The sequence below is a fragment of the Chionomys nivalis genome, chromosome 11 (genome assembly GCF_950005125.1).
Source record: "Chionomys nivalis chromosome 11, mChiNiv1.1, whole genome shotgun sequence".
NCBI classification, from domain to species: Eukaryota; Metazoa; Chordata; class Mammalia; order Rodentia; family Cricetidae; genus Chionomys; species Chionomys nivalis.
In genome coordinates, this window is record NC_080096.1 from 20,361,922 (window position 1) to 20,387,052 (window position 25,131).

Sequence of the window (25,131 nt, forward strand, 5' to 3'; positions counted from 1 at the left end):
ACAACAACAAAGGCTATTATTAAAAATTCCTGCATAGAATTTTAAAATGTCTTTGCCAGCTGGGCATGGTGGTGTATGCTTTTGATAACCAACATTCAGGAGGGAGAGGCAGGCAGATTTATGAATTCAAGGCAAGCCTGGCCTACCTAGTGAATTCCACGATAGCTAGAGACTTCGTGTGTGTGTCCAGGCAGAGGTTTCTCTGTAGCTTTGGAGCCTGTCCTGGAACTAGCTCTTGTAGACCAGGCTGGTCTCGAACTCACAGAGATGCACCTGTCTCTGCCTCCCGAGTGCTGGAATTCACCGCCTTGCTCAGCTAGGGACTTTGTAGAAGCAGCCTGTCTGAAACCAACAAACACTCCCCCCCCCAACAAAACAAATAACAACAAAATGTCTTTGTGCATCCTTTGGATCTCCTCCAGATCTTGGATGCTGAATACATGATTTCTTTTTGAGCGGTTGAAGGATGATATTATGTTCTTCTTTGTGTCCAAAGCAGGGCTCTGTTTAATAGTTTGGCAACTCTGGGCAGAATAGTTAATCTTGGTTTTCCCAGTTGTAACAGGGCGGACTGCTAGCCACTCTGAACTTGTTCAAAGTCTTGTGTGTTGGAAAACACTGACAAAGCCCCCGCACACAGCAGGTCCTGGAATAAAGTTCATTTTCCTGTCATCGGATGGAGGCTATTTCCTCTTAAAGCCCCGCAGGACGTTTATAGGTGCATCGGACTCTGTGGAAGTATGTGCGACATCGTGTGCACACGCGTGAGGTGTCTTTTTCTTGGAAATAAAACCCAGAGTTTACTGGATTATTTTAGGGTTAGTGACGTCTCTGCAAAGTGATTGCATATATTTCTCCCTCAAAAGTCAAAGGGGTGAATGTTTTTTGTGGAGGGCAATGGGGGCCTGGTTTTTTAAAATACTTAGTAGATGTATTGCTCTTGGGAGCTCTTTGCAAGTCCCTGATGAAGGACGATGACAGACAGTACTCCTAGGGAAGGTGTCTCCTGGGTCCACCTCCAGGAAGTTTTCCCGTGAACTCTCAGGACCTTTTCAAATTGGAGAAGAGTTGTCCAATGCAGTTCTGAACTAGGGTTCAAGTCTCGCATGTACTGACTCCTGTGCATCATTAAGAACCAGAACTTTTGCATGTTTTCTTAAGACATAGCCATTTCCCTCTAGGCATTTGCCAAAATCTCCAGTCGCGACCCTGGCCACCCGGCGCTCCTAGGCCCAAAGCCGCGGCGGTGGGGGCGGGGAGACCGCGCGCGCGCGCCGCTTCCGCTCCTCCAGGCCGCCAGAGGGCGCCACGGGCACGGCTCCGCCTTCCCGAGGTGCTCCGCGCCGGCTCCCTTCCGCGTGGGTGAGTGAATGTGAGAGTCAGCGCTCGCGCCGCGCGCGCCGCTCGTCTCTGCTGCTCGGCGCCCATAGTCCGGCTGCGAGGGGCGGGCGCGCGCGTAAAAGCATAGAGACGGGCGTTGAGCTGCCCGCCTAGAGCGTCGCCGAGTCGGAGCCGGAGCCCGAGCCGCGCGCTGTGTCTCCGCTGCGTCCGCCGAGGCTCCGAGTGTCAGGGACAAAAGCCGCCGCCGCACCCTCTGCTCCCACCGCCGGGGCTCATCCGCCGCTGCCGCCGTCCTGAGGAGGAGTCCGCTGCCGTCGTCCCCAGTGAGGATCCGAGAGCCATGTCGGCCAGCAGCCTCTTGGAGCAGGTACAGGCCCAGCCCGCATGTCTCGGCCATTGTGTGAGTCGAGACGGAGCCCGACTAGGCCCGGGCCCGCCGCTCCGGGCCGGGCCGCGGCGGCGCCTCTCGCGGCTTGGGATTCCGGCCTGAAGCCGGCCGCGCCCTGCGCCTCCCGGTCTGGCCCGCTCTTCCCGCTCCTCCCCGGACCTCGGCGGCCGGGTGGCCGCGCCGCGCCGCTCCGCGCTCCCTCCCCACAGCGGCCCGGGCTTCCCTTCCTCGTTTCCTCCTCCTTCCCTCGTGTCGCTGGCGGCCCGGCCCGGGTGACCCGGAGGCCTAGCGCTTTCCCCCGCCTCCCCCTCACCACGCGTCCCCTCAGGCCTGCTCCCTTTCTTCCCCGCTCGGGCCCTGCTCTCATTAGTCTTTTTCCCCTTTCCGTTTTCTTCCCGGACGACTTGCTGCTCGGCGACGTCCCCTCCTCCCGCAGAGACCAAAAGGTCAAGGAAACAAAGGTAAGCTGGGCTCCGCCGGTGGCCGCCGGCCGGGCGTGGGGGGCCACGCCGGACAGTGGGGGCGGGGTCTCGGGGACGCGCCCCGGGGAAAGGACCTTTCCGAAGCCGCTCGGTTCGCAGGTGCCTCGCGCGGGGCGCTCGACCCTTTTGGTGTGCTCCTGCAGCTGGCGAGCAGCTTTTTCGTTAACAACGAGTAATTCATGAGCGGGTGGGGGTGGAGAGCGGTTTGCAAAGCCCTAGGTCCCTAGTTTCCCGTAGGTCTTAGGAGGCCTTTGTTTTCCCTCCTCGCCGATCACTTTCTGGAAGTAACTTAGATGTGGCGGGGCGTGTGTGTGGGGGGAGCCGGAGGGAATTGAAATTCGGAGGCGCCAATAACCGACCTTTTAAAAAGAACAGCTTGCTCTGGGGTGGAGAGAGTCGGTTTTTTTTTTCCCCTTTTTGTTTTATGTTTTTTATTTCCCTCACTGGGGAATCTCGCTTCAGCTTTGGCGCTCACCGTTATCCCTGAGAGGTTGGTTGGTGGCTCTGCACTAGCGTGGTTTCTTCCTGGTGAGGATGTAATTGATGAACTTGGGGGAGCTTGTCGGACCTGGACATTCCTAATCTGACTTTTCCCCTCTAGTACAAAATGGATCTGTGCATCAAAAGGATGGACTGAACGACGATGATTTCGAACCTTACTTGAGTCCACAGGCAAGGCCCGTGAGTAGCTGATCATTTTCCATTATCTGTTAGACTTTCTGCCCTATCAGTCAGTCTCACTTTTGTGTAGGAGGGGGTTTACTTTTAATACTTAATAACTTGTTATAAACCGTTTATTACAAATGTTATAAGCTGTGTGGTCAACAAAGTATGTGCTCTGAGACCATATACTGATAACAGGTCCTGTGTAAGTGCAGTGATACCAGCAATATATCAGTGGCAAAATTAGTGGCACCAGGAATATATCAGTGCCAAAATTAGGAATATTGGCTAGTGTTTAATGTTCTGACTGCGCTGAAGGAAACAAAACCTTGTCTTTTAGGAAAATTGGGTTACCAGTGTAGTGAGGAGATTCTAGTGTGTAATCACGTGTGAACTTCAGCGATAATCGCTGGTCTCTAGTGAACTCTTCATGTAATAAAATTGTTTCGAAGTGAGACAGTGGGATGCTTGCTCTTTGATTTGCACTAATTTAGTATTTCTAGAGAACAGCTTTGTGTACCTCTTGTGGCTAATGTAGTTATGAAATGAAGTTACAGTTAGGACACTTCAGCACACTTGATGGAGCGTGTTCTGGAACTAGCTCTTGTAGACCAGGCTGGCCTTGAAGTCACAGAGATCCCCCTGCCTCTGCTTCCCCAGTGCTGGGATTAAAGGAGTGTACCACCATTGCCCAACCTTACATAAAATTTTTGAGATAGCCTATCTAAACATTTTCACAGTGAGAGTACAAAAACCATCTAGGGTAGTGATTCTCAACCTTACTTTAATACACAGTTCCTCATATTTTGGCCCCCCCCCATAAAATTATTTTTCTTGCTGCTTCATAACTAATTTTGCTGCTGTTGTGAATTGTAAATATCTGATAAGCAGTGGATAATCAGACCTCCCCCAAGGGGCGAGACTCACAGATTGAGAACTGCTGATCTAGGAAGTGACTGGAAAAAGTTTCCACAGAGGACAACCAACTAATCAGGAAAGTCAAGGAAGGAAGTAGAGGAATGAACTATTAATAGCTACTGTTAATAAAGTAGTTTGCTTTCCTAATAACTGTAACAGAGAGTGAGGACATTTAGAATCAATATATGTATGCATGCATGCATGGGAGGCGGGGCGTGTTTTCGAGACAGTTTTTCTTCTCTGTCCTGGCTGCCCTGGAATTCACTCTGTAGAACAGGCTGGCTTCAGACTCACTGAGACCCACCTGCAGACTCTGCCTCCCTAGTGCTGGGATTAAAGGCATGCACTAGCACTGCCTGGCTAGAATCAGTTCTAGGTAGTGCTTGTAAAGTATTGTGTAATTCAGATTTTTGAGCTCTATGGTATGCGGGGATTTGACATTACAGGTATAGACTTTCATCTGTCTTGGCATAATCCATGCTAGTAAGAATGTTTTCTTTTTCTTTGAGAAGTAAGCTGGAAGCGTAAGTAGTGGTTTTTGTTTTTTGTTTTTTTTGGTTTTTTTTTGGTGGTCTAATCAAGAGTAATTCATAGCCGGGCGGTGGTGGCACACGCCTTTAATCCCAGCACTCGGGAGGCAGAGGCAGGCGGATCTCTGTGAGTTCGAGACCAGCCTGGTCTACAAGAGTTAGTTCCAGGACAGGCTCCAAAATCACAGAGAAACCCTGTCTCGAAACCCCCCCCCCCCAAAAAAAAGAGTAATTCATAGAACTGGGAATGATCTCTTCTTTCCTTTAATTCCAGGACTAGGGAGACAGAGGCAAGTGGATCTCTGAGTTTGAGACCAGCCTGGTCTACACAGAGAGTTCTAGGACAACCAGGACTATTACACAGAGGTGTAAACCCTGTCTCAAAAAAACAAAAGAATTCTATGCCAGTCATGACTACATGCATAGTAATACTGTCTCAGAAAAAAAAAAAGTAATTTATGGGTTTTGTTACTGTTGTTTTTTAATATGTGTGACGTGCTTAACACAGGGCCTTATGTATACTAATTCATGTAATTTTTCCCCCACCCCCGCCAGTGTTTTCTGTGTAGCTCTGGCTGTTCTGGAACTCTACCTAGACAAGGTTGACCTCAAACTCTCAGATCCACCTGCCTTTTGCCTCCTGAGTGCTGAGATTAAAGGCGTGAGCCACCACTGCCTAATTTATGTAATTTTTAGCTGTTTGTTTCTCCATCTCTTCCTTCCCTTCCTCTCTCCCTCTTTCTTTCCCTCCATTCCTCACACTCCCTGAGATTTGTCTGTCTCTGTCTTCTGAGTACTGGGATTAAAGGTATAAGGCACCATGCCTGACCTTATCAAATTCCATTAGCTGAAAATTTTATTATGTAGATGTGTTTAGAGGCTAGAGAATACTGTTTATGCTGTTTCTGGCCTTGGCAATACAAGTCTAAGTCCTAAGGTACTTGCTGTTTTCCAAGTCTCTTCAGGATAGCTACCTACTGGTAGCTAATGAATTGGTAAATAATGAGTGCCTTATTAGAACTATTACAACTAAGGCAGACTTATGTGAATTGAACTATGTGTTTATGGAGATCAATTTTATGTACCTCTTGCTTTTCACTTGAGGTTATTCTGTGTGCTGTAGGGTTCATTTAGTTTAATTTTGAGATAAGTTCTTTTTTATTTTATTTTATTTTTTTTTGGTTTTTTGAGACAGGGTTTCTCTGTGGTTTTGGAGCCTGTCCTGGAACTAGCTCTGTAGACCAGGCTGGTCTCGAACTCACAGAGATCCGCCTGCCTCTGCCTCCCGAGTGCTGGGATTAAAGGCGTGCGCCACCATCGCCCGGCCTTGAGATAAGTCCTTATAGTGTTCCCCTGTCTGACCTGGAACTATGTATATATTGACCAGGTTGGCTTCCAGTTGACAGAAATTCTCCTGCCTCTGTCTCCCCAGTGCTGGAATGAAAGGTTACAGCACCATGCCCAGCAGTGCTGTAGGTTTTTTATGCAAAAATCAGAAACTAAGATGAAGACTTGCACAATACCATCTATTTCCGTGATTTAAAGAGTAATTGTGCGTGATTTCATATTTCTGATTATTTAAGGTTATAGACTTATGTCATATTTTTCTACTTCTAATGCTAAAGGTATAATACTAAGTTCAAATGATTGCCATTCATTTGGTAGATGATATTAAACAAGAAGTACTCCCTCCACTCCCCACCCATATTTAAGTTCTTTGGAGATCACTCTTTCCACTCCAGGTTATTATAAAGTTTATATAGTGAACACTGTTAGTTTATGAGGGAAGAATGCTTAAACAGACAATTGGAAGAGAACTTGAAATTTGTAAGTTTTTTGTCCTTTTTTTTAACCCTCTTCCAAAATTTTCTTACACATCCACACTGACTAAATAGCTGGACATGTGTGTGCTACTATACAAATGTGGAGGGCAGAGAACAGTTTGTAGTTGACTCTCTGTTCTCCATTTTTCAGGGACCTACCTCAGGTTCTTGACCCGATTACTCACTGAGCCATCTTGCCAGGTTTTATTTTCCTTCCTTCCTTCCTTCCTTCCTTCCTTCCTTCCTTCCTTCCTTCCTTCCTTCCTTCCTTCCTTCCTTCCTTCCTTCCTTCCTTCCTTCCTTCCTTCCTTCACATTTATTTATGTGGGTGTGGGCCTACACAGCCTGTATTTGGAGGTCAGAGGGGAACTCGATGGTGTCAGTTCTCATTACCTTATGGTGCTCGTGATTAAACTCAGGTCATCAAGCATGGTGGCAAACACCTTTACTCCTTGAGCAATCTTTTGGCCCTCATAGGATTTTTTTTTTTTTTTTTTTTGGTTTTTCGAGACAGGGTTTCTCTGGTTTTGGAGCCTGTCCTGGAACTAGCTCTTGTACACCAGGCTGGTCTCGAACTCACAGAGATCCGCCTGCCTCTGCCTCCCGAGTGCTGGGATTAAAGGCGTGCGCCACCACCGCCCGGCCCTCATAGGATTTATTAATTTTATGTTTTGACTTTTTTTTTCCAAGACAGGGTTTCTCTGTAACTTTGGAGCCTGTCCTGGAACTAGCTCTTGTAGACCAGACTGGCCTCGAACTCACAGAGATCCGCCTGCCTCTGCCTCCCGAGTGCTGGGGTTAAAGGTATGTGTCGTCACTACCTGGCTTGGCCTGTGTTTTATTCTGTGTGTATTGTATGGTATGTACAGTGAATTTGTGCCTGGTGCCTGTGGAGGTCAGAAGATGACATCAGATTCCCTGGAACTGGAGTTACAGATGGTTGTGAGCCACTCCATGGGTGCTAGGAACTGAACCCAAGTGCTTTTAGCCACTGAGCCATCTTTTCAGTACCTACTTTTTCTTTTCCTTATTGGACATAGAATCTGTTTTTGTTAGGTCTCAAATTCACTTTATAGCTAAGCTCTTGATTTCTACCTTCATACCTCATACTCACCACTTGCTAGGCTTACAAGAGTGTGCCATAAAGTCTGGCTCTTTTGCTGGGAAGCTCTTGAACACTGATCCTCCATAATTTCCAATTTTCAAATCTAAAATGAATTAGTTTTATTAAAGACATCATCTCCACTGGGCCTGAATTGGCAGGAGTTAGAAGTAAGCCATAGTTCCACACCTCTCTGGGATATAGAGCAAGACCCTTTAATTCTAGCTCTTGGGAGACAGAGCAGGGGGATCTGTGGGAGTTCAAGGCTGACTTGGTTTAAGCCAGCCAGAGCTACATAGTGAGAGCCTGTCTAAAAGTAACAACTGACCAGGCATGACAGGGTGTGCCTTTTGGGTGGCGGGGGGGAAGAATGGGGGTATGTATGGGTGATTCGCCTGCATGCATGTTATGTTCCATGTGTGTGCTTTGTTCACAGAAGGCATCAGATCTCTTGGGCCTGGAATAACAGATGGCTGTTAGCTGCCATGTGTGTGCTGGGAACCAAACCTGAATCTTCTGAGGTTCTGCAAAAGGTTTTAACTGTCCAAGCCTAGTGGTACACATCTTTAAATTCTAGCACACTGAATTCTAGGCCAGCCTGGTCTACATAGCAAATTCTAAGACAGCCACAGCTACATAGTAAGACTCTTATCTCCAAAACAGTGACAGCAAAAATCTCTATTTACTGTATGTATCAGCTTAGCTTTACATGCGTACACAGGACCTTTAGGTATGGTGTGACATGCCTTTAACCCCAGCATTTAGAATCTGAGGCAGGAAGATTGCCTTAAGTTTGAGGCCAGCTGGGCTATATAGCACATAAAAGCCAGCAACCAAAAAAGATTTAAGCAGCTTTCACATCAAAATTTCATATTGTTCAAAAATGCCAGGAAGTTTACAGAAAGGTGAATGGACTATTCCCTTTTGTAGTGATGGCTCAAATACTTGAGTTGTGATTGTGGAAGGAATGTCCTGTTATTTATATTATTTATATATATATATATGTTGTTTTGATGTATTTGCCTTTTCTTCCACAGAATAATGCATATACTGCCATGTCAGACTCCTATTTACCCAGTTACTACAGCCCTTCCATTGGCTTTTCCTATTCTTTGGGTGAAGCTGCTTGGTCTACTGGAGGTGACACAGCCATGCCCTATCTAACTTCTTATGGACAACTGAGCAACGGAGAGCCCCACTTCCTACCAGATGCAATGTTTGGGCAACCAGGAGCCCTAGGTAGCACTCCATTTCTTGGTCAGCATGGTTTTAATTTTTTTCCCAGTGGGATCGACTTCTCAGCATGGGGAAATAACAGTTCTCAGGGACAGTCTACTCAAAGCTCTGGATATAATAACAATTATGCTTATGCACCCAGCTCCTTAGGTGGAGCCATGATTGATGGACAGTCAGCTTTTGCCAATGAGACCCTCAATAAAGCTCCTGGCATGAATACTATAGACCAAGGGATGGCAGCACTGAAACTGGGCAGCACAGAAGTTGCAAGCAGTGTTCCAAAAGTTGTAGGCTCTGCTGTTGGTAGTGGGTCCATCACTAGTAACATCGTGGCTTCTAGCAGTTTGCCTCCAGCTACTATTGCTCCTCCAAAACCAGCATCTTGGGCTGATATTGCTAGCAAGCCTGCAAAACAGCAACCTAAACTGAAGACCAAGAATGGCATTGCAGGATCAAGTCTTCCACCACCCCCAATAAAGCATAACATGGATATTGGAACTTGGGATAACAAGGGTCCTGTGGCAAAAGCTCCCTCACAGGCTTTGGTTCAAAATATAGGTCAGCCAACCCAGGGGTCTCCTCAGCCTGTAGGACAGCAGGCCAATAATAGCCCACCAGTGGCTCAGACATCAGTAGGGCAACAGACGCAGCCATTGCCTCCGCCTCCACCACAGCCTGCCCAGCTCTCAGTCCAGCAACAGGCAGCTCAGCCAACTCGCTGGGTTGCACCTCGGAACCGTGGCAATGGGTTCGGTCATAATGGGGTGGATGGTAATGGAGTAGGACAGTCTCAGGCAGGTTCTGGATCTACTCCTTCAGAGCCTCACCCAGTATTGGAGAAGCTTCGGTCCATCAATAACTATAACCCTAAAGATTTCGACTGGAATCTGAAACATGGCCGGGTTTTCATCATTAAGAGCTACTCTGAGGACGATATCCACCGTTCCATTAAGTATAATATCTGGTGCAGCACAGAGCACGGGAACAAGAGACTGGATGCTGCGTATCGTTCCATGAACGGGAAAGGTCCCGTTTACTTACTTTTCAGTGTCAACGGCAGTGGACACTTCTGTGGAGTTGCAGAGATGAAATCTGCTGTGGACTACAACACATGTGCAGGTGTGTGGTCCCAGGACAAATGGAAGGGTCGTTTTGATGTCAGATGGATTTTTGTGAAGGACGTACCCAATAGCCAACTGCGACACATTCGTCTAGAGAACAACGAGAATAAACCAGTGACCAACTCTAGGGACACTCAGGAAGTGCCTCTGGAAAAAGCTAAGCAGGTGTTGAAAATCATAGCCAGCTACAAGCACACCACTTCCATTTTTGATGACTTCTCACACTATGAGAAACGCCAAGAGGAAGAAGAAAGTGTTAAAAAGGTAACCATCTTAATCAGACTATGGGGAAGGAGGAGGCCTTAGGATAAGAAAGCTATTGCAGCGAGTGAATGGTTAATAAAAGCTCTGTAAATAATGGTGTCATTTAGCAGCTCAAGGCTTTATTTGGGGATAATTGGTCTTTTGAACCCTAGTGTGAAGGAATGTGAGCTTTAGTGGAGAGCAGAAACAGTACGGTTTGAACTGAACTGGTATAGACAGATAATTGTAAAGCTACAAGAGGGAAAACTGAAGTGAAAGGAGAGGGTGGTGGGTATAATTACAGGAAAGTATGAATGCTCTTTGGACTTAGTCTTTGCCTTTGGTAGTTTTGTGTTATTTTCAAGAATTGCTGTGTTACCGCCTTGAAATCTGTCTGCTTCTGACAGTTGATTTTATTGTTTGTTAGAACTTTGCATTACTCTTTATAGTGTCCACTTTATTATTTTTTTTCAGTGATGGGAATTGAAACTAGGATATGCTAGGCAAGCCCTCTGTCCCTGTGCCACATGCCCAGCCATTGGAAAGTTATCATATGTAAATTAACTTTATTATATGAAACTTTAAAACAGCAGTAAAAGGGTTGGAAAAACAACTGATTGGTTGCTGTTCTTTTTCTTTTTTGGTTTTTCAAGACAGGGTTTCTCTGTGTAATAGCCCTAGCTGTCCTGAAACTAGCTCTTGTTGACCTGGTTGGTTTTGAACTCAGAGATCCTGCCACTGCTGGGATTAAAGGTGTGCACCACAGCTGCCCAGCTGCAGTTGCTGTTCTTGCAGAGGACTTGGGTACAATCCTATTACCCACAGGGTGGGTGGCTTGCAGCCACTCATAACCCAGTACCAGGGGAACCTAAAGACATGCAAGTCCACCACATGTGTTCATGTAGAACATTCATGACCCCCCAAAAAACTCCCCAAAACCTGAACATTAGAAAACCTCTTAGTTCTTACATTTTATTACTCAATCACTTTCTCTTGATTTTTCTGTATCAAGTGGAAAGAGTGATAGACAAAGGATCCAAACTAGAGTGATTTGTTAGAAATAAATAGTGTTTGCTCTAAAGGTATTAGATATATGAAATTTTAGGACCATAGGTGGGGGGGAGTGTTTGCTTTTATTAAAATTTACTTTTATTTTTGTTTTTTGTTTTTTGGTTTTTTGTTTTGCTTTTTCAAGACAGGGTTTCTCTGTGGTTTTGGAGCCTGTCCTGGAACTAGCTCTTGTAGACCAGGCTGGTCTCGAACTCACAGAGATCCGCCCTTTTTTTTTTTTTTTAAAGATTTATTTATTATGCACACAGTGTTCAGCCTCCATGTATGTCTGCATGCCAGAAGAGGGCACCAGATCTCATTACAGATGGTTGTGAGCCACCATGTGGTTGCTGGGAATTGAATTCAGGACTTCCGGAAGAGCAGTCAGTGTTCTTAACCTCTGAGCCATCTCTCCAGCCCATATATTTGTTTTTGTATGGGGCTGAGTATATTCATGTGTACCACATGTATACATGTAGAGACAGAAGAGGATGTTGGGTGTTCTGGAATTGGAGTTACAGGTGGTTATAACTCTGCCATGTTGGTGCTAGGAATTGAACCCAGGTCTTTGAGAACAGCTAGTGATCTTGACCACTGAACTGTCTTTCCACCTTTTTACTACTTACTCATATTTTATTAATTGTGTATAGGTGTTTTGCCTACATGGGTGTCTATGTAGTACATGCAGGCCTGGTGCACACAGAAACCACATGAGGGTTTCAAATCCCATGAAGCTGGAGTTTCTGTTGAGTTATGCTTACTTAATTTTTGTTCTGCTAGTGATTGAATTGAATCTGGGGTGGACTTATATTTTTATTTTTTACTTTATACCAGTCCTCTGGATGGAATGAGGTCCTTGTCCTTGAACATGCTAGGGAAACAGTCTATCTCAGAGCTAAGCTCCTGGATCCAATTGATTAACTTTTGGTCAAGGATGTATTTGGATTAAATTCATTGGAGTGATTAAATGAGTAAATGAAACTTGAGGATCTCATAGTTTAGACCTCAGAATCATTAACTGAAGATGACTTTGAATCTCTGAAACTAATTTTTTTGTTTGTTTGACTTTGGAGTCAAACTTACTAGGTACATCAGGCTGGCCTTGAACTCACAGAGATCTGTTTGCCTCTGATGGGATTAAAGATGTTTATCACTCCCAGTGCTTGAAGCTAATTTTTTTTTTTTTTTTTTTTTTTTTTTTTTTTTTTTTTGGTTTTTTTCGAGACAGGGTTTCTCTGTGGTTTCTTGGAGCCTGTCCTGGAACTAGCTCTTGTAGACCAGGCTGGTCTCGAACTCACAGAGATCCGCCTGCCTCTGCCTCCTGAGTGCTGGGATTAAAGGCGTGCGCCACCACCGCCCGGCTGCTTGAAGCTAATTTTTAAAAAATATTTTAGTTTTTTTTCTAAGCTTTTAGATTTATCTTTTATGCTTTTGTATGTCTATGTATGGATGGTTGTGAGCTGCTGTGTGGGTGCTGGGACTTGAACCCTGATCCCCTGTAAGAACAAGTGCTCTACCACCCAGCCCTGCTTAGCTTCCGAGATCGGGCGTATTCAGAGTGGTATGGCTCCAAAGCTAAAGAGAAACCTGTCTCGAAAAACCAAACAAACAAACAAAAAAAAAAAACATCAACAACAACAAAAAAACAAGTGCTCTTTAACTGCTCAGTCATCTTACTAGCCTCAATAAATATGTAGCCCAGACTGACCTTGGACATTAGGTGTAAGATTCTTAGAATTGACCATTCTTTTACTGTTTTCCTAGAATGAATGCAGTAATGAAGGTTGTCAAATAGTGTCTAGGGTTAGGAGTGTAACTCTGGTAGAATGTTTGGAGAGCATGCACCAGACCTTGGTTCTATCCTTAGAACCATCCTCCTTTAAATAAAAAGGTAGAGACAGGTGTATCTGTGAGTTTGAGGCCAGCCTTGTCTGCAGAGCAAATTCCAGGACAGGCTCCAAAAGCTACAGAAAAACCCTGTCTTAAAACCAAAAATTAAAAAGTAAATAAATAAAAAGGTTTATTTCCAAAACCACACATAAAGATTTACATGAATGAGTATCCTAATTGTTCTTAGGCTGGTGAACAAAACATCAGATAAAAATTAAAGTTTTGATTATATTTGTGTCCCATTGCCTTTTAGTTAATGTTCTATGTGGGAAGAGACTTAGGTTTCAGGAAGACTCGATGCTTGCCCTTTTTCAGTCAGAATTGTCTGCTCAGTTGGTTGTTCCAACTGTCTTTGTATAACTGACTATAATCTGTTATTAGTTTATTAGGCTTCCAAGAAAGTTTTGTGAGAATGAGATTCATAGCTCATCAAGGCACTAGGTGAGGTGTGTGTTCTTTGTGTTAGTCACAAGAAGGCAGAAGACTGGGTGGCATGTAGGGTGGTAATGCAGTAACTTGGAAGTAACTAGGAAGCACTTTAAACTTAGCCTGAGGATGACATCACAGCTGTTCTGAAGGCCCATGATCAGACTTGTATCTTCGCAGACCACACCGAAGTAGAGATGGCCATTATTGCCAACCATTATTACTGAATCATTCTGTCACCTGATGTAATTCAGTATCCTGAAACCTTCAAACATTGCATCTGTCTGGCTTGATATTTCCAGTAAATTTTAGTAATATCTTTGTGTCTTTTGGGTGTTTAACTCCTCCCACCCTCCTACCTCTAGCCCAGCTGGCCTTGAACTCCTGATTCTCTTGCTTCCTCCTGAAAGCTGGGGTTATAGGCCAGTCAAGTCCTGATTTGTAACTTTTTAAAAACTTTGTATCTAAAGCATTATTTAATTGTGAGAGAGAGCACACACACACCCATGCATGAAAGTGGAGGTCAGGGTTGATCTCTCCACTATGTAGGTCTTCGGCTTGCTCAAACGGGCTGAGCCATCCAAACTGGCTGGTTCATAACATCTCTTTAGCTCTGAGTATTCTCCACTTATTTGTACACCACATCAGGCACTGTGACATCACTTTAGTGGCTTTGTAGTCTGTTATAAACTTGTCTGATTTTATTTGGGACAGCCTGACTGTGTAGCACAGACTGACCTCAATTCGAAGCAGTTCTTTAGCCGCCTAGGATTACAGGTGTGAGCCATTGCACCTAGATTCTGTATTTTCTTACTAAATGATTAACTTAAAAATTACCATACCTGCTTTTGCTCACAGCACTCAGGAAGCAGAGATAAGTGAGTCTCTGGTGGGAAAAAAAGAAAGAAAAGAAAAAAAAATACTTATTGTTGATTTCTATTTATTCCCTACTCCAACACTGGAAGTTACCTCCTCAGACTTCCTGAATGGACATCCATTGAGTTCTGTTTGTGGGTGTTTTCGTATACTCAACTGTGCATGGAAGTCAGAAGATAACTTGTAGGAGTCAGTTCTCTATTTCCATCGTCTGGAAATGTAGCTCTGTTGGTTAGAATGCTTGTTCAGCATGCACAAAATCCTGAGTTCAGCTCCCAGCACTGCATAAACTGAGTGGCCCTAGATGCCTCTAATCCCAGCACTGGAAGGGTGGAGGCAGGAGGATCAGAAGTGCAATGTTACCTCTGGGGCTAACCTGAGATACAGGGCACTCTTGATCTAAAGGGAAAAAAAGAAATGGAGGAATGTGAGTGAAAATTCTACAGGTTCAGCATCTCTGCTATTTGTTGGGTTGTTTAGCGGGGAGAAATGAGCAGAGCCTAGATTTCTTTGCTGAAATGTTGTAAAGGTGGCTACAGCTTTTGAAGCATTGTGTTGAATTCTTATTGAATGCCTTGATTGAAGGGACAATGTGATAAAGAACTTTCCTATAGCTCTTTATTTTGTTGTCACTTATTTTTTTGTGTGTTTGTATACACTTGTGGGTGTCTGAGCCATTGTGTGGATGTGTAGGTCCGGCAGTCTGCTGTCGTTCTGATGACATGGTGATTCCCTGGGATCATACTTAGGTTGACAGGCTTGGTTTGAGCACTTCATCTGCTGAGCCATCGTTGACCTGATTATAGCTCTTGAAAGAAAAAAAAATAGTAAATTAAGGCAAGCAAAGGTGATTTCTTTCTGCTTTTCTGTATTCACTATTGACCCCTAGGTTTGCAAATGAGCCAAAAGGAAGAACACTGAGTGTTCAAATGGCTCCATCACCACAGGTTGACAGTTAAGTTGTTGCTGCCCCCTTTTGGACACAATTATAACTCCAACAAAGATAGTGCTAGTATCTGGGTAATACTTTCCACCCTGCTGAGTAAACAAGCTCCAGCCGACCTGGCGTGAAGGGATAATTAGAACGAGGTCACCTGAAATGTATAGAGCAGTGTATGTTCCATTGCTGACGCTGGGCCAGCAAGGTGGCCCCGCGAGTAAAGTGCTTGTGTGTCAGCCTGACAGCCTGAGTTCAGTCCCTAAATCCACATTTCTGTTTTGTTTTTCTAAAGATGGGACAGAAAAACTTCAGAGATGGTCCAGCAGTTAAGAGCATGTACTGCTCTTGGCAGAGAGCTGAGTTCAGTCCCAGCACCCCTTTATCCTGGGTAGCTGACAAATGCCTGTAACTTCAGCTCCAGGTCTGAGGGTACTGTACTCACTTGCATACACATACATAATTAAAAATTACAAAAAAACTTAATAAAAAAAGATGGAGTATGATAAAGATGTCAACCTCTGGCACAGACAACCACACCTACAACACAGTCAGCTGTACACTGCACAAAACACTAAAAATATGGAGAATGATTTTACAAAATTGAACATTGCATGCATGCCTACACTTGCATTATATGTACACAAATAACTTTCTTTAGATTTATTTATTTATTGTGTATACAGTGTTCTACCTGCGTATGTGCCTACATACCAGAATAGGACACTAGATCTCATTACAGATGGTTGTGAGCCACCATGTGGTTGTTAGGAATTGAACTCAGGACCTCTGGAAGAGCAGCCAGTACTCTTAACCTCTGAGTCCTCTCTCCATGCCCCTGTTTGTGATCAAGTACAGAAGGGATGAACAAGACCGGCTAAGACTAGTATCAATAAAAGTTTTATGGAACGGTTAGTTGCATGTACATTTGGAAGGAGGATGAGAAGGGAAAGGTAATGGAAAGGTGAAGGTAAGGGGAAAAATGGCCAACAGATCTCTGAGGCCTGACTGGTCTTCATAGTGATTTTCAGGCCAATCACGGCTATATAGTGACCATCTTTATTAAAAGGTTGAGCTGTTATAAATAGAGGAAACTATTCTTTTCAACTTTATTTGACCTTGAATTTAGGATTATCCTGTCTCTACATTTCTGGGTGCTGGGGTTACAGGTATGTGCTACTGTGCCTGATTTTATGTGGTGTTGGAGCTTGACTAGCACTTAGTGCATACAAAACAAGTATCTGTGGCTTCTGTATCTGTTGATTCAGCCAACTGGCTAGTAGTATAACTCGGTAGAGTATTATTTACAGCCTGTTCTTGTCATTGTTCCCTAAGCAGTGTAGTACAGTAATTATTTACAAGGCATTTGCATTTATAATATGATTTAAGGGGACTTAAAGTCTATGTGGATATGTTGCTAAGTGGTGAAATGTCAGCTGAGCATTTTCAGAGTCCTCTGTCCTATCTTCACCACCTAAGAAAAAGCCTAGAGCTGAGCAGTGGTGGCGCTGCCTTTAATCCCAGCACTCGAGAGGCAGAGACAGGTCTGTCTTGAAAAACCAAAACAAGAAAAAAGTGTATAGGAGTGTTGGTTGTATGCAGGCACTACTATTTTCTTTATTACTTTTATACTGTGCCATTTTTCTTCCCTCCCTCCCTCCCTCCCTCCCTCCCTCCCTCCCTCCCTCCCTCCCTCCCTCCCTCCCTCCCTCCCTCCCTCCCTCCCCCCTCCCCTCCCCTCCCCTCCCCTGTCCTCCCTTCCCCTACTTTGTAGTTGGAGGGTGACCTTGAACATGGTCCTGCCTCCACTTCCCAACTGCTGGGACTATAGGCTTGTGCCACTATACCTTGCCTGATAAAATTAGTTGTGAAATTGTCGCATTTTGCATATAGCTCTTTTAGTAGACAGCCACCTAATGATTTCAAGAATAGTCGACTAGTCTTGGTAAAGAGGCAGCTGGATCTCTTTGAGTTCAAGGCCAACTTGGTCTACAAAGTGAGTTCCAGAACAGCCAGGACTGTTACATAGAGAAACCCTGTCTCAAGAAGCAAATAAACAAAATTTAGTCTGGTCATTCTGAAAGACTCATCCATTTACAGCACTGTATGTGTGTTAATTCACAACACTGAAGAATATGAATTGATTATATCTGAACTATTCAGATTTATTTTGGGAGGTATAGTCACACTTTTAATGTTAATATCCAGTGCTTGTGATTATGATTCACTTGTGTCTTATGAACACTTAGAGAGAGGGCTAAGGAGTATAGATGAAGCTTGCAAGCATGTGCAAAACTTTGAGTTCAATCTCCAATACCACAAAAAAGGAAAAATAGAGGAAGAGAGAATAAGCAAGTGATACATAACTGGGTAAGGTAGCATACGGTCTAGGAGGGTGGAAATCTCACAGCCTGTGTCAACCAGCACTGTCTTTAAAAATGAACTGGGGCTGGAGAGATAGATGGCTTAGCACTTGCTCCTTGCAGACAACTGGAATTTGATTACTAGCACATATGTCAAATTGCTCACAACTGGTTGTAATTCCAATTCTAGGGGATCTTCCAGTATCCTCTTTTGAACTCCATGGGCACTTGTATGCATGTACACAGACAGATATTTAAAATGAAATGGAAACTTAACAGTGACAGGAGGAGGGGTTGTAAAGATGGTTCAGAGGTCAAGAGCACTGACCGCACTTCCAGAGGACCCAAGTTCAATTCCCATTACAACCATCTGTAGTTCCATTTAATTATTTTGTATGGGTATGCATGGGTGGGTTTGGAGTGTGTACATTGTTAGGCCTCTTCCTCTATTTATTCTCTATCTTTCTTTGTTTTTCGAGACAGGGTTTCTCTGTGTAGTTTTGGAGCTTATCCTGGAAATCACTCTGTAGACCAAGCTGGCTTCGAATTCACAGAGATTTCCCCTGTCTCTGTTTCCCGAGTGCTGGGATTATTTATAAGCATCTGTCACCATCACTGGACCTTCATCTTATTTTTTTGAGATTGCATTTCTAACTGAACCTGGAGTTTACTACCTGGCCAGTGAGAACTCTGATCTGTTTGTCTCTAGGGCTGTTGGGGTGTATCACCTTGACTGGCTTTGTACATGAGTCTTGAAATCTGAATTTAGTTTTCCATGCTCGTACAGAAAACACTCATCTAGTTTTGGAAAGAATACTTTTAAGTTTTAGTTTTTGTTCTTTTGAGACCGTTTCTTTGTGTAGTCTTGACTATTCTAGAACTAGCTTTTTTTTTTTTTTTTTTTGGTTTTTCGAGACAGGGTTTCTCTGTGGCTTTGGAGCCTGTCCTGGAACTAGCTCTTGTAGACCAGGCTGGTCTCGAACTCACAGAGATCCGCCTGCCTCTGCCTCCCAAGTGCTGGGATTAAAGGCGTGCGCCACCGCCGCCCAGCCTGCCTCTCCTCTTGGGATTTAAAGACTGGGATTAAAGGCATGTGCTGCCACCACCTAGCCACCCAGCCGGTATTTTTAAAGAAGATATTAAAGTAGAGACAGGTGTGGTGGGCCAAACCACTTAACCCCAGTGTTTAGGAGGCCAAAGCAAAGAAAAGTATTTCAACCAGTTAGATTTCATAGAGTAAATGAACACTGCCACCTTGTGGCTTTCAAGGTATTCCTGTGAGCAAATTTTTAATTTTTTTTTTTTTTTAAATATTTATTTATTATGTATACAATCTTCTGTCTGTGTGTATGCCTGAAGGCCAGAAGAGGGCGCCAGACCTCTTTACAGATGGTTGTGAGCCACCATGTGGTTGCTGGGAATTGAACTCAGGACCTTTGGAAGAGCAGGCAATGCTCTTAACCGCTGAGCCATCTCTCCAGCCCCAAATTTTTAATTTTGTAATGCTTTGTTTTGTAGTACTGGGTATTGAATTCAGGGCCTTGTGGGTGCTAGACAAGCTCTCTACCACAGCCAAATCTCCAGTTCTGTAATTAGATTGAAAGTAAGGAAGGGGGACTGAAGTGGTTTGAATAGAGGTGTGGATGTTACTTGTAGTTATTTAAGCAAAAGACTAAGAGGTTGAGGCTTAGAAATTTTTTTTATAGTTACTTACTTTTAAAAAATTGCCTTTAGCCAGGCGATGGTGGTGCACGCCTTTAATCCCAGCAGTTTGGAGGCAGAGACAGGCAGATCTTTGTGAGTTTAAGGCCAACTTGGTCTACAGAGTGAGTTTCAGGACAGGTTTCAAAGCTACAGAGAAACCCTATCTGGAAAAAATAAAACAAAACAAAAACGGAAAAAAAAAACACAGAAATTACCTTTAAATATTAGAGAAGGGAGTTTGAGATGTTGGTAAGAGGACACATAATTACAGATAGATTAAAGGTGTAGCAGGTCTTTGCACTGCCAGCTCCCAAGTAATGACACAGAGACTTATTAAGTACAAAAGCTTGGCCTTAGTTTAGGGTTGTCCTAACTTAAATTAACTTATTTATTTTAATGTATGCTCTGTTGCTTGGCTTGATCCCTCATCCCTCTGTACTACTCCCTCATCCCTCTACTACTCATGCTGCTTTTTCTGAGTGGCTCACAACCCCACCTTTTTTCCTCTCTTAAGTCCTCTCTGCTCCCACAGTCCTCTCTGTCCCCCCCAGAAGTCACGCTAACATCGTCCTGCCCAGCTGTTGGCCATTCTTTTCTTTTTTCTTTCTTTCTTTCTTTCTTTCTTTCTTTCTTTCTTTCTTTCTTTCTTTCTTTCTTTCTCTCTCTCTCTCTCTCTCTCTCTCTCTCTCTCTCTCTCTCTCTCTCTCTCTCTCTCTCTTTCTTTTTGTTTTTCAAGACAGGGTTTCTCTGTAGCTTTGGTGCCTGTCCCAGAACTAGCTCTTGTAGACCAGGCTGGCCTCGAACTCCCAGACATCCGCCTGCCTCTGCCTCCCGAGTGCTGGGATTAAAGGCCTGCGCCACCACCGCCCGGCTCATTCTTCTTTTTATTAAACCAATCACAGTGACACATCTTCACACGATTGTAAAGGAATATTCTGCAACATAAGGGGAATGCATTTAAAGAGATTTGTTGCATTGTGGTAGTTAGTAATAGTGCATTATAATGGTAATTTTGAGAAGGCAGAGTAAATGGCATCATAAAAGATAAGCACAGGGCTGGGGAAAATAGCTCAGTGGAAGGTAAAGTGCTTGCCAGGCATGGATGACTGGAGGTTGGATCCCTAGAGCCCAAGTAAATGCTGGATTGGGTATATGTAACAAGCTTTCTCAAATGTAGTAGGACTTTCTTTTGTGGGCCTGCCAGCTCCCCAGTAACAACACAAAGACTTAATTATGAAAACTTGGCCTTACCTTAGGCCTTTTTTCAACTAGCTCTTATAACTTAAATTAACCTGTCTCTTAATCTACATTTTGCCATGTTGCTCTGTTACCTCTGTTCTGTACCGTGTGTCCGACTTCTTTAGAAATTCAAGCACATAGATTTCTTAATCCCAACTGTCCTCTCCTGCCCAGTTATTAGCCAGTCAGCTCTTTATTAAACCAATCAGAAGGTGTCTTGGCATAGACACATCTTCACAGTGTATAAATATTCTGCAACAGGTGTGTGTGGCAGCCCACCTGTAATCCCACAACTCAGGGGGCAGAGACAAGATCCCCGAAGCAAGATGGCTTTCTAGATTAGCCAGATTAAGCTCTCGAGTTGAGTGTGAAATCCTGCTTCCGTCTCTAAAGTGGAAGAGTGGATGAGAAGATGCTTAATGTTAATCTCTCGTGTCTCTACACATGCAGGCACACATATGCATCTTACATACACACACACATCAAGCAAAGTGACTGGGGTGTACTTACAGGGACCTGATTTTAATTCCCAGAACCCACATAAATAAAAACTGCTGGTATTGGAGATAAACAAATCCCAGAGGTCAGCCAGCCTTCCTGCCTGGTTGCCTGTGTGAAAGACACTGACTTAAAAAAAGTAGATGGCACCTCAGGAACAATACCCAAGACTGTCCTCTGGCCTTTACTGGAGCACGTGCATACACACACAGAGAAATGACAAGTGGATTCAGAGGTGATGACACGTACTTGAAGAGGATTCCTGGGAGGTAGAGGCAGGAAGAGTTCAAAGTCAGCCTCTGAATTCAAGGCCAGCCTTAGGTACGTGAAACCAGCCCTCAAAGATGTGGAGGGTCTAAAGAGTTGGCCTAGATCTTGTTACTCTTGGGAGGCAGAAACAGGTGAATCTTTGTGACTTCAAGGTCAACCTGGGCTACAGAACAAGTGCCAGGACAGTCTCCAAAGCTACACAAAGAAATGCTGTCTCGAAAAACCAAAAAGAAAACAAAACAAGAGCATTTGCCTGCTGTTCCAGAGGTCCTGAGTTCAATTCCCAGCAACCACATGGTGGCTCACAACCATCTGTAATGAGGTCTGGTGCCCTCTTCTGGCCTATAGGCATACACACAGAATATTGTATACATAATAAGTAAATAATTTAAAAAAAAAGAAAACCAAACAAAAACCAAAAACAACACAGTCCTGCCCCAGCCTTACAAATGCTAAGATTACAGATGCATACCAGCTGATTTTGTTGTTATTCCTAGTGCTGGAAATTGAGCCCAGAGCGCTGTACATTCAGTCAAGCATTCTACTACTGAGCTTCATCCCACCTCCAAGTAAAAGATTGATAGAAAGTGCTATTGAAAGATTGGTCAACGTTGGGGTGATGATGATGATTACTTGTTTTTTCTCAAGCTAGGGTTTCTCTTTGTAGCCCTGGAACTCCCTCTGTAGCCCAGGCTGGCCTCCAACTGAGATCCTCTGCCTCTGCCTCCCACTTGCTGGGATTACAGGTTTTCAGCACAACCTCTTAGCCAGGATTATCTTTTTGAGACAGGGTCACATTCTAGCAGCTCAGGCTGGACCAAATTCTTTGTGTACTACTTTAGTGTCTTGAATGCTGGGATTGTGGGCCTCTGCCATGGTGCCTGCCAGTTTTGTTTTACTTTTTAAACCAGTTTTTCCACTATAAAGCAATACATCTCTCTTAGTTACTTTTCTATTGGTGTGATAAAACAAAATGACCAAGGCAACTTTTCTAAAAGTGCATTTTATTTGGGTTTCAGAATTCTTGATGGTAGGACAAAGGATTAGTGTAAGGAGCTTACATCTTGATCTAAAAATTGGAGGCAGGCAGGCAGGCAGGCAGGCAGAGGCAATGGGAATGAAACCTCCAAGCCTTCCCACCAGTAACAAAGCTCCAATAAGACCTCATCTCCTTCCTTATCCTTCCCAAACAGTTCTGGCAACTCAAGTATTCAAACATGAGCCTATGGAGGCCTTTCTCATTCAAACCATTACAGTGTCCTTGAAATTTTAGGGAGAGTTTAATAGAAAAATTCTAGGAACATTAAAACTTAAGTTTTTGTTACATTGGATGGAACTTCTTTTCTTTTTTGAATAGCAGTTGATTTTCAGAGAGGTTGGAATATATGGGTTAGTTATAATGTTAACTGCTGTGCTGTGATAAGCATAGTGTCTCCTTGTGACATTTTTTATTTTTTTATTTTTTTTGGTTTTTCGAGACAGGGTTTCTCTGTAGCTTTGGTGCCCGTCCTGGAACTAGCTCTTGTAGACCAGGCTGGCCTCGAACTCCCAGAGATCCACCTACCTCTGCCTCCCGAGTGCTGGGATTAAAGGCGTGCACCACCACCGCCCGGCTTCCTTGTGACATTTTTTTTTTTTTTTATTGAAAAAAAAATTTTCCGCCCCCCATTTCCCCATTTCCCTCCCCCTCCTCCCGCCCCTCTCCCCCTCCCCCCCACTCCTCTTCTCCTCCCTCTCCAGTCCCAGGAGCAGTCAGGGTTCCCTGCCCTGTGGAAAGTCCAAGGTCCTCCCCCCTCCATCCAGATCTAGGAAGTTGAACATCCAAACTATCTAGGCTCCCACAAAGCCAGAACCTGAAGTAGGATCAAAACCCCGTGCCATTGTCCTTGGCCTCTCGTCAGCTCTCATTGTCCGCCATGTTCAGAGAGTCTGGTTTTATCCCATGCTTTTTCAGTCACAGTCCAGCTAGCCTTGGTGAGCTCCCAATCAGTCCTTGTGACATTTTTATACATGTGTACAAGGTACTTTATTACACATGTAGAGAGCAAAGGTGACATTGGGTGTCTTTCTTGGTTGATCTCCACTTTATTTATTGAAATGGGATCTCTGATTTCCCACTTCTAGTCCAGCTAGCCAGCTTGCCCTGGCAATCCCCCTCTGCCTCCCTCTTACGGTGATTAAAGTTGTTTAGTTTTTGACATACTGTAGCAAGGGCATTGATACAATGATGAATACAATTGATTCATCTTGGGTAGATAGTCTTGGGCAGGTAAGTAACTTCTTTGAAGGTTAGTTTAAGATGAGAGTAATGGCTTGTTGTAGTGTGCTCATCTGTAATAGCAGTACACTGAGGGCCAAGGCAGGAGGATTCCAAGTTGGGACCAACTTGGGTTGTGACTGTTTTAAAACAACAAAATAAGCCTCAGAATTAAAGTCCTTGGGGTGAAAATATGGAGATTATTAATAGTTAACAGTACCTAGGAAATAGAGTCCAAATGTGGGACTTGATGTTCTTTCTGGAAGATCCATTTTAATATCAGAACCATGTTAGAAGTTCAGTGGAAACAAATACATGAGTTAGGAGTAGGCACTTTTTGTTGTTGTTTTTGTTTTTTGACAGAGTCTCTCTATATAGCCTTGACTGTCCTAGAATTCACTCTGTAGACCAGGCTGGCCAGAAACTCATAAATCTTCCAGCCCTTTGCCTTTCAAGTGCTGGGGTCCAAGTTGTGTGCCACCACTGCTAACCAGGCCTTTTCCTTTTAAAAACATTGTAGTTTTGAGTTTATTATTACTTTGGGTAGATTTTAACTAACTATTTCAACTTTTTTCTTACCTCCCCAGGAACGTCAAGGTCGTGGGAAATAAAAAGCGGTTCTGCACGGACTGCAGCAACGGTTGCATCTGCTTATCCTAAGAGGACACAGTGACCTTCAAGAAAATTAGGACTTTTTTCTTAATTTCATTGACTTCAGAGACAATTGCAAACTTGCAGTTTAAGTATTGGAATTCACAAAAAAAGAAAAAGAAACATAGGACTTAACTGGAAAATGGAGGAAAAAAAAGGAAAAAAAAAAAAGGAAAAACCTAAACAAAAATTCCCTCTAGGTAGTTTAGGTAAAAAAATGTCCCTTTTATTTTGGCTTTGGTTGTGATTCAAAGCATAATGCTTTGGGTTTTTTTTGTTTTGTTTTGTTTTTTTTTGTTTTTTTGTCTTTTTACTATATTTTTCGGATTTTTAAGTCCGTAAGTGCATACAATTTTCTCTAATTTTTAAACCCTTTCCTCTTCCCATTTTGACATTTGCACTTGGAGAACACTTGAGTTGCGCAGATTTTGGGTGTCCACCCCAGAAAGTGGGAATTTGTTTTTCCCTTCCGAACTGGAAGAAAATTTTTATGAAGAATTTTTGTCTAGGAGAGTTTAATAACAGTGTTACCCAAGGTTGTGTCTGTGAGGGTGACTCATTTTCTCTGACCCTTTGTTACTCAAAGTAAAGTACTAGGAGTCCTAAGAAGTGTTCTGTTCTTGTACATTATAACTGATTAAGTCAGGATTAATTTGATTTCAAAGCTAAGAACAGTGGTAAAAACTTGTTTTCAGAAATGCATTTTGGAAGAGAAAATATTGTAAAACATGTAGTGAATGTTTCTTCAGTTTCTTGTTCAGCCAATGAGGAAAGGGCATTGCCTTTCTTTTTACCATTAATCACTTCTCAATAAACGTGAGATCCTGTTGAGCATCACTTCTGTGGCATATAGTATCATTTGTCTGCTCTATTTAGGGAAGAAAGATTTTGGTGTGGAAAGAGTTTTGAGAGGTGAAATAGTTAAAGACCCTGTGTGGAGTTGCATTCCTGTACTCCGAGCACTTAGGAGGTGAGTGCAGGATGGGTAAGCTCAGAGCTTTTCCTCACCACATAGCAAGTTTGAGGTTAGTTGGACTACGTGAGATCCTGTCACTAAAAACGATTCTATTGGAAGCATATAGTTTTGGCTTGCTTTATATTTAAGGACTAGAAACCTTTACTT

At 43.7% G+C, this 25,131-nt stretch overlaps 1 protein-coding gene across 1 annotated transcript; it reads left to right on the forward strand.

The window, feature by feature from the left end:
• Positions 1–1,475: 1,475 nt before the first annotated feature.
• Positions 1,476–24,845, forward strand: Ythdf2 (YTH N6-methyladenosine RNA binding protein F2). Its single transcript, XM_057785521.1, has 5 exons — positions 1,476–1,708; positions 2,166–2,190; positions 2,813–2,892; positions 8,285–9,868; positions 23,945–24,845. Exons 1-5 carry the CDS (start codon positions 1,682–1,684, stop codon positions 23,966–23,968), a joined length of 1,740 nt encoding a protein of 579 aa, XP_057641504.1. The 5' UTR covers positions 1,476–1,681; the 3' UTR covers positions 23,969–24,845.
• Positions 24,846–25,131: the final 286 nt, after the last annotated feature.

Coding starts and splice junctions, on each gene's coding strand:
- Ythdf2 (XM_057785521.1), top strand. CDS start 1,682: ATGTCGGCCAGCAGCCTCTTGGAGCAG. Junction 1,709..2,165: donor CCAGCAGCCTCTTGGAGCAG/GTACAGGCCCAG, acceptor CTCCTCCCGCAG/AGACCAAAAGGTCAAGGAAA. Junction 9,869..23,944: donor AAGAAGAAAGTGTTAAAAAG/GTAACCATCTTA, acceptor TTACCTCCCCAG/GAACGTCAAGGTCGTGGGAA.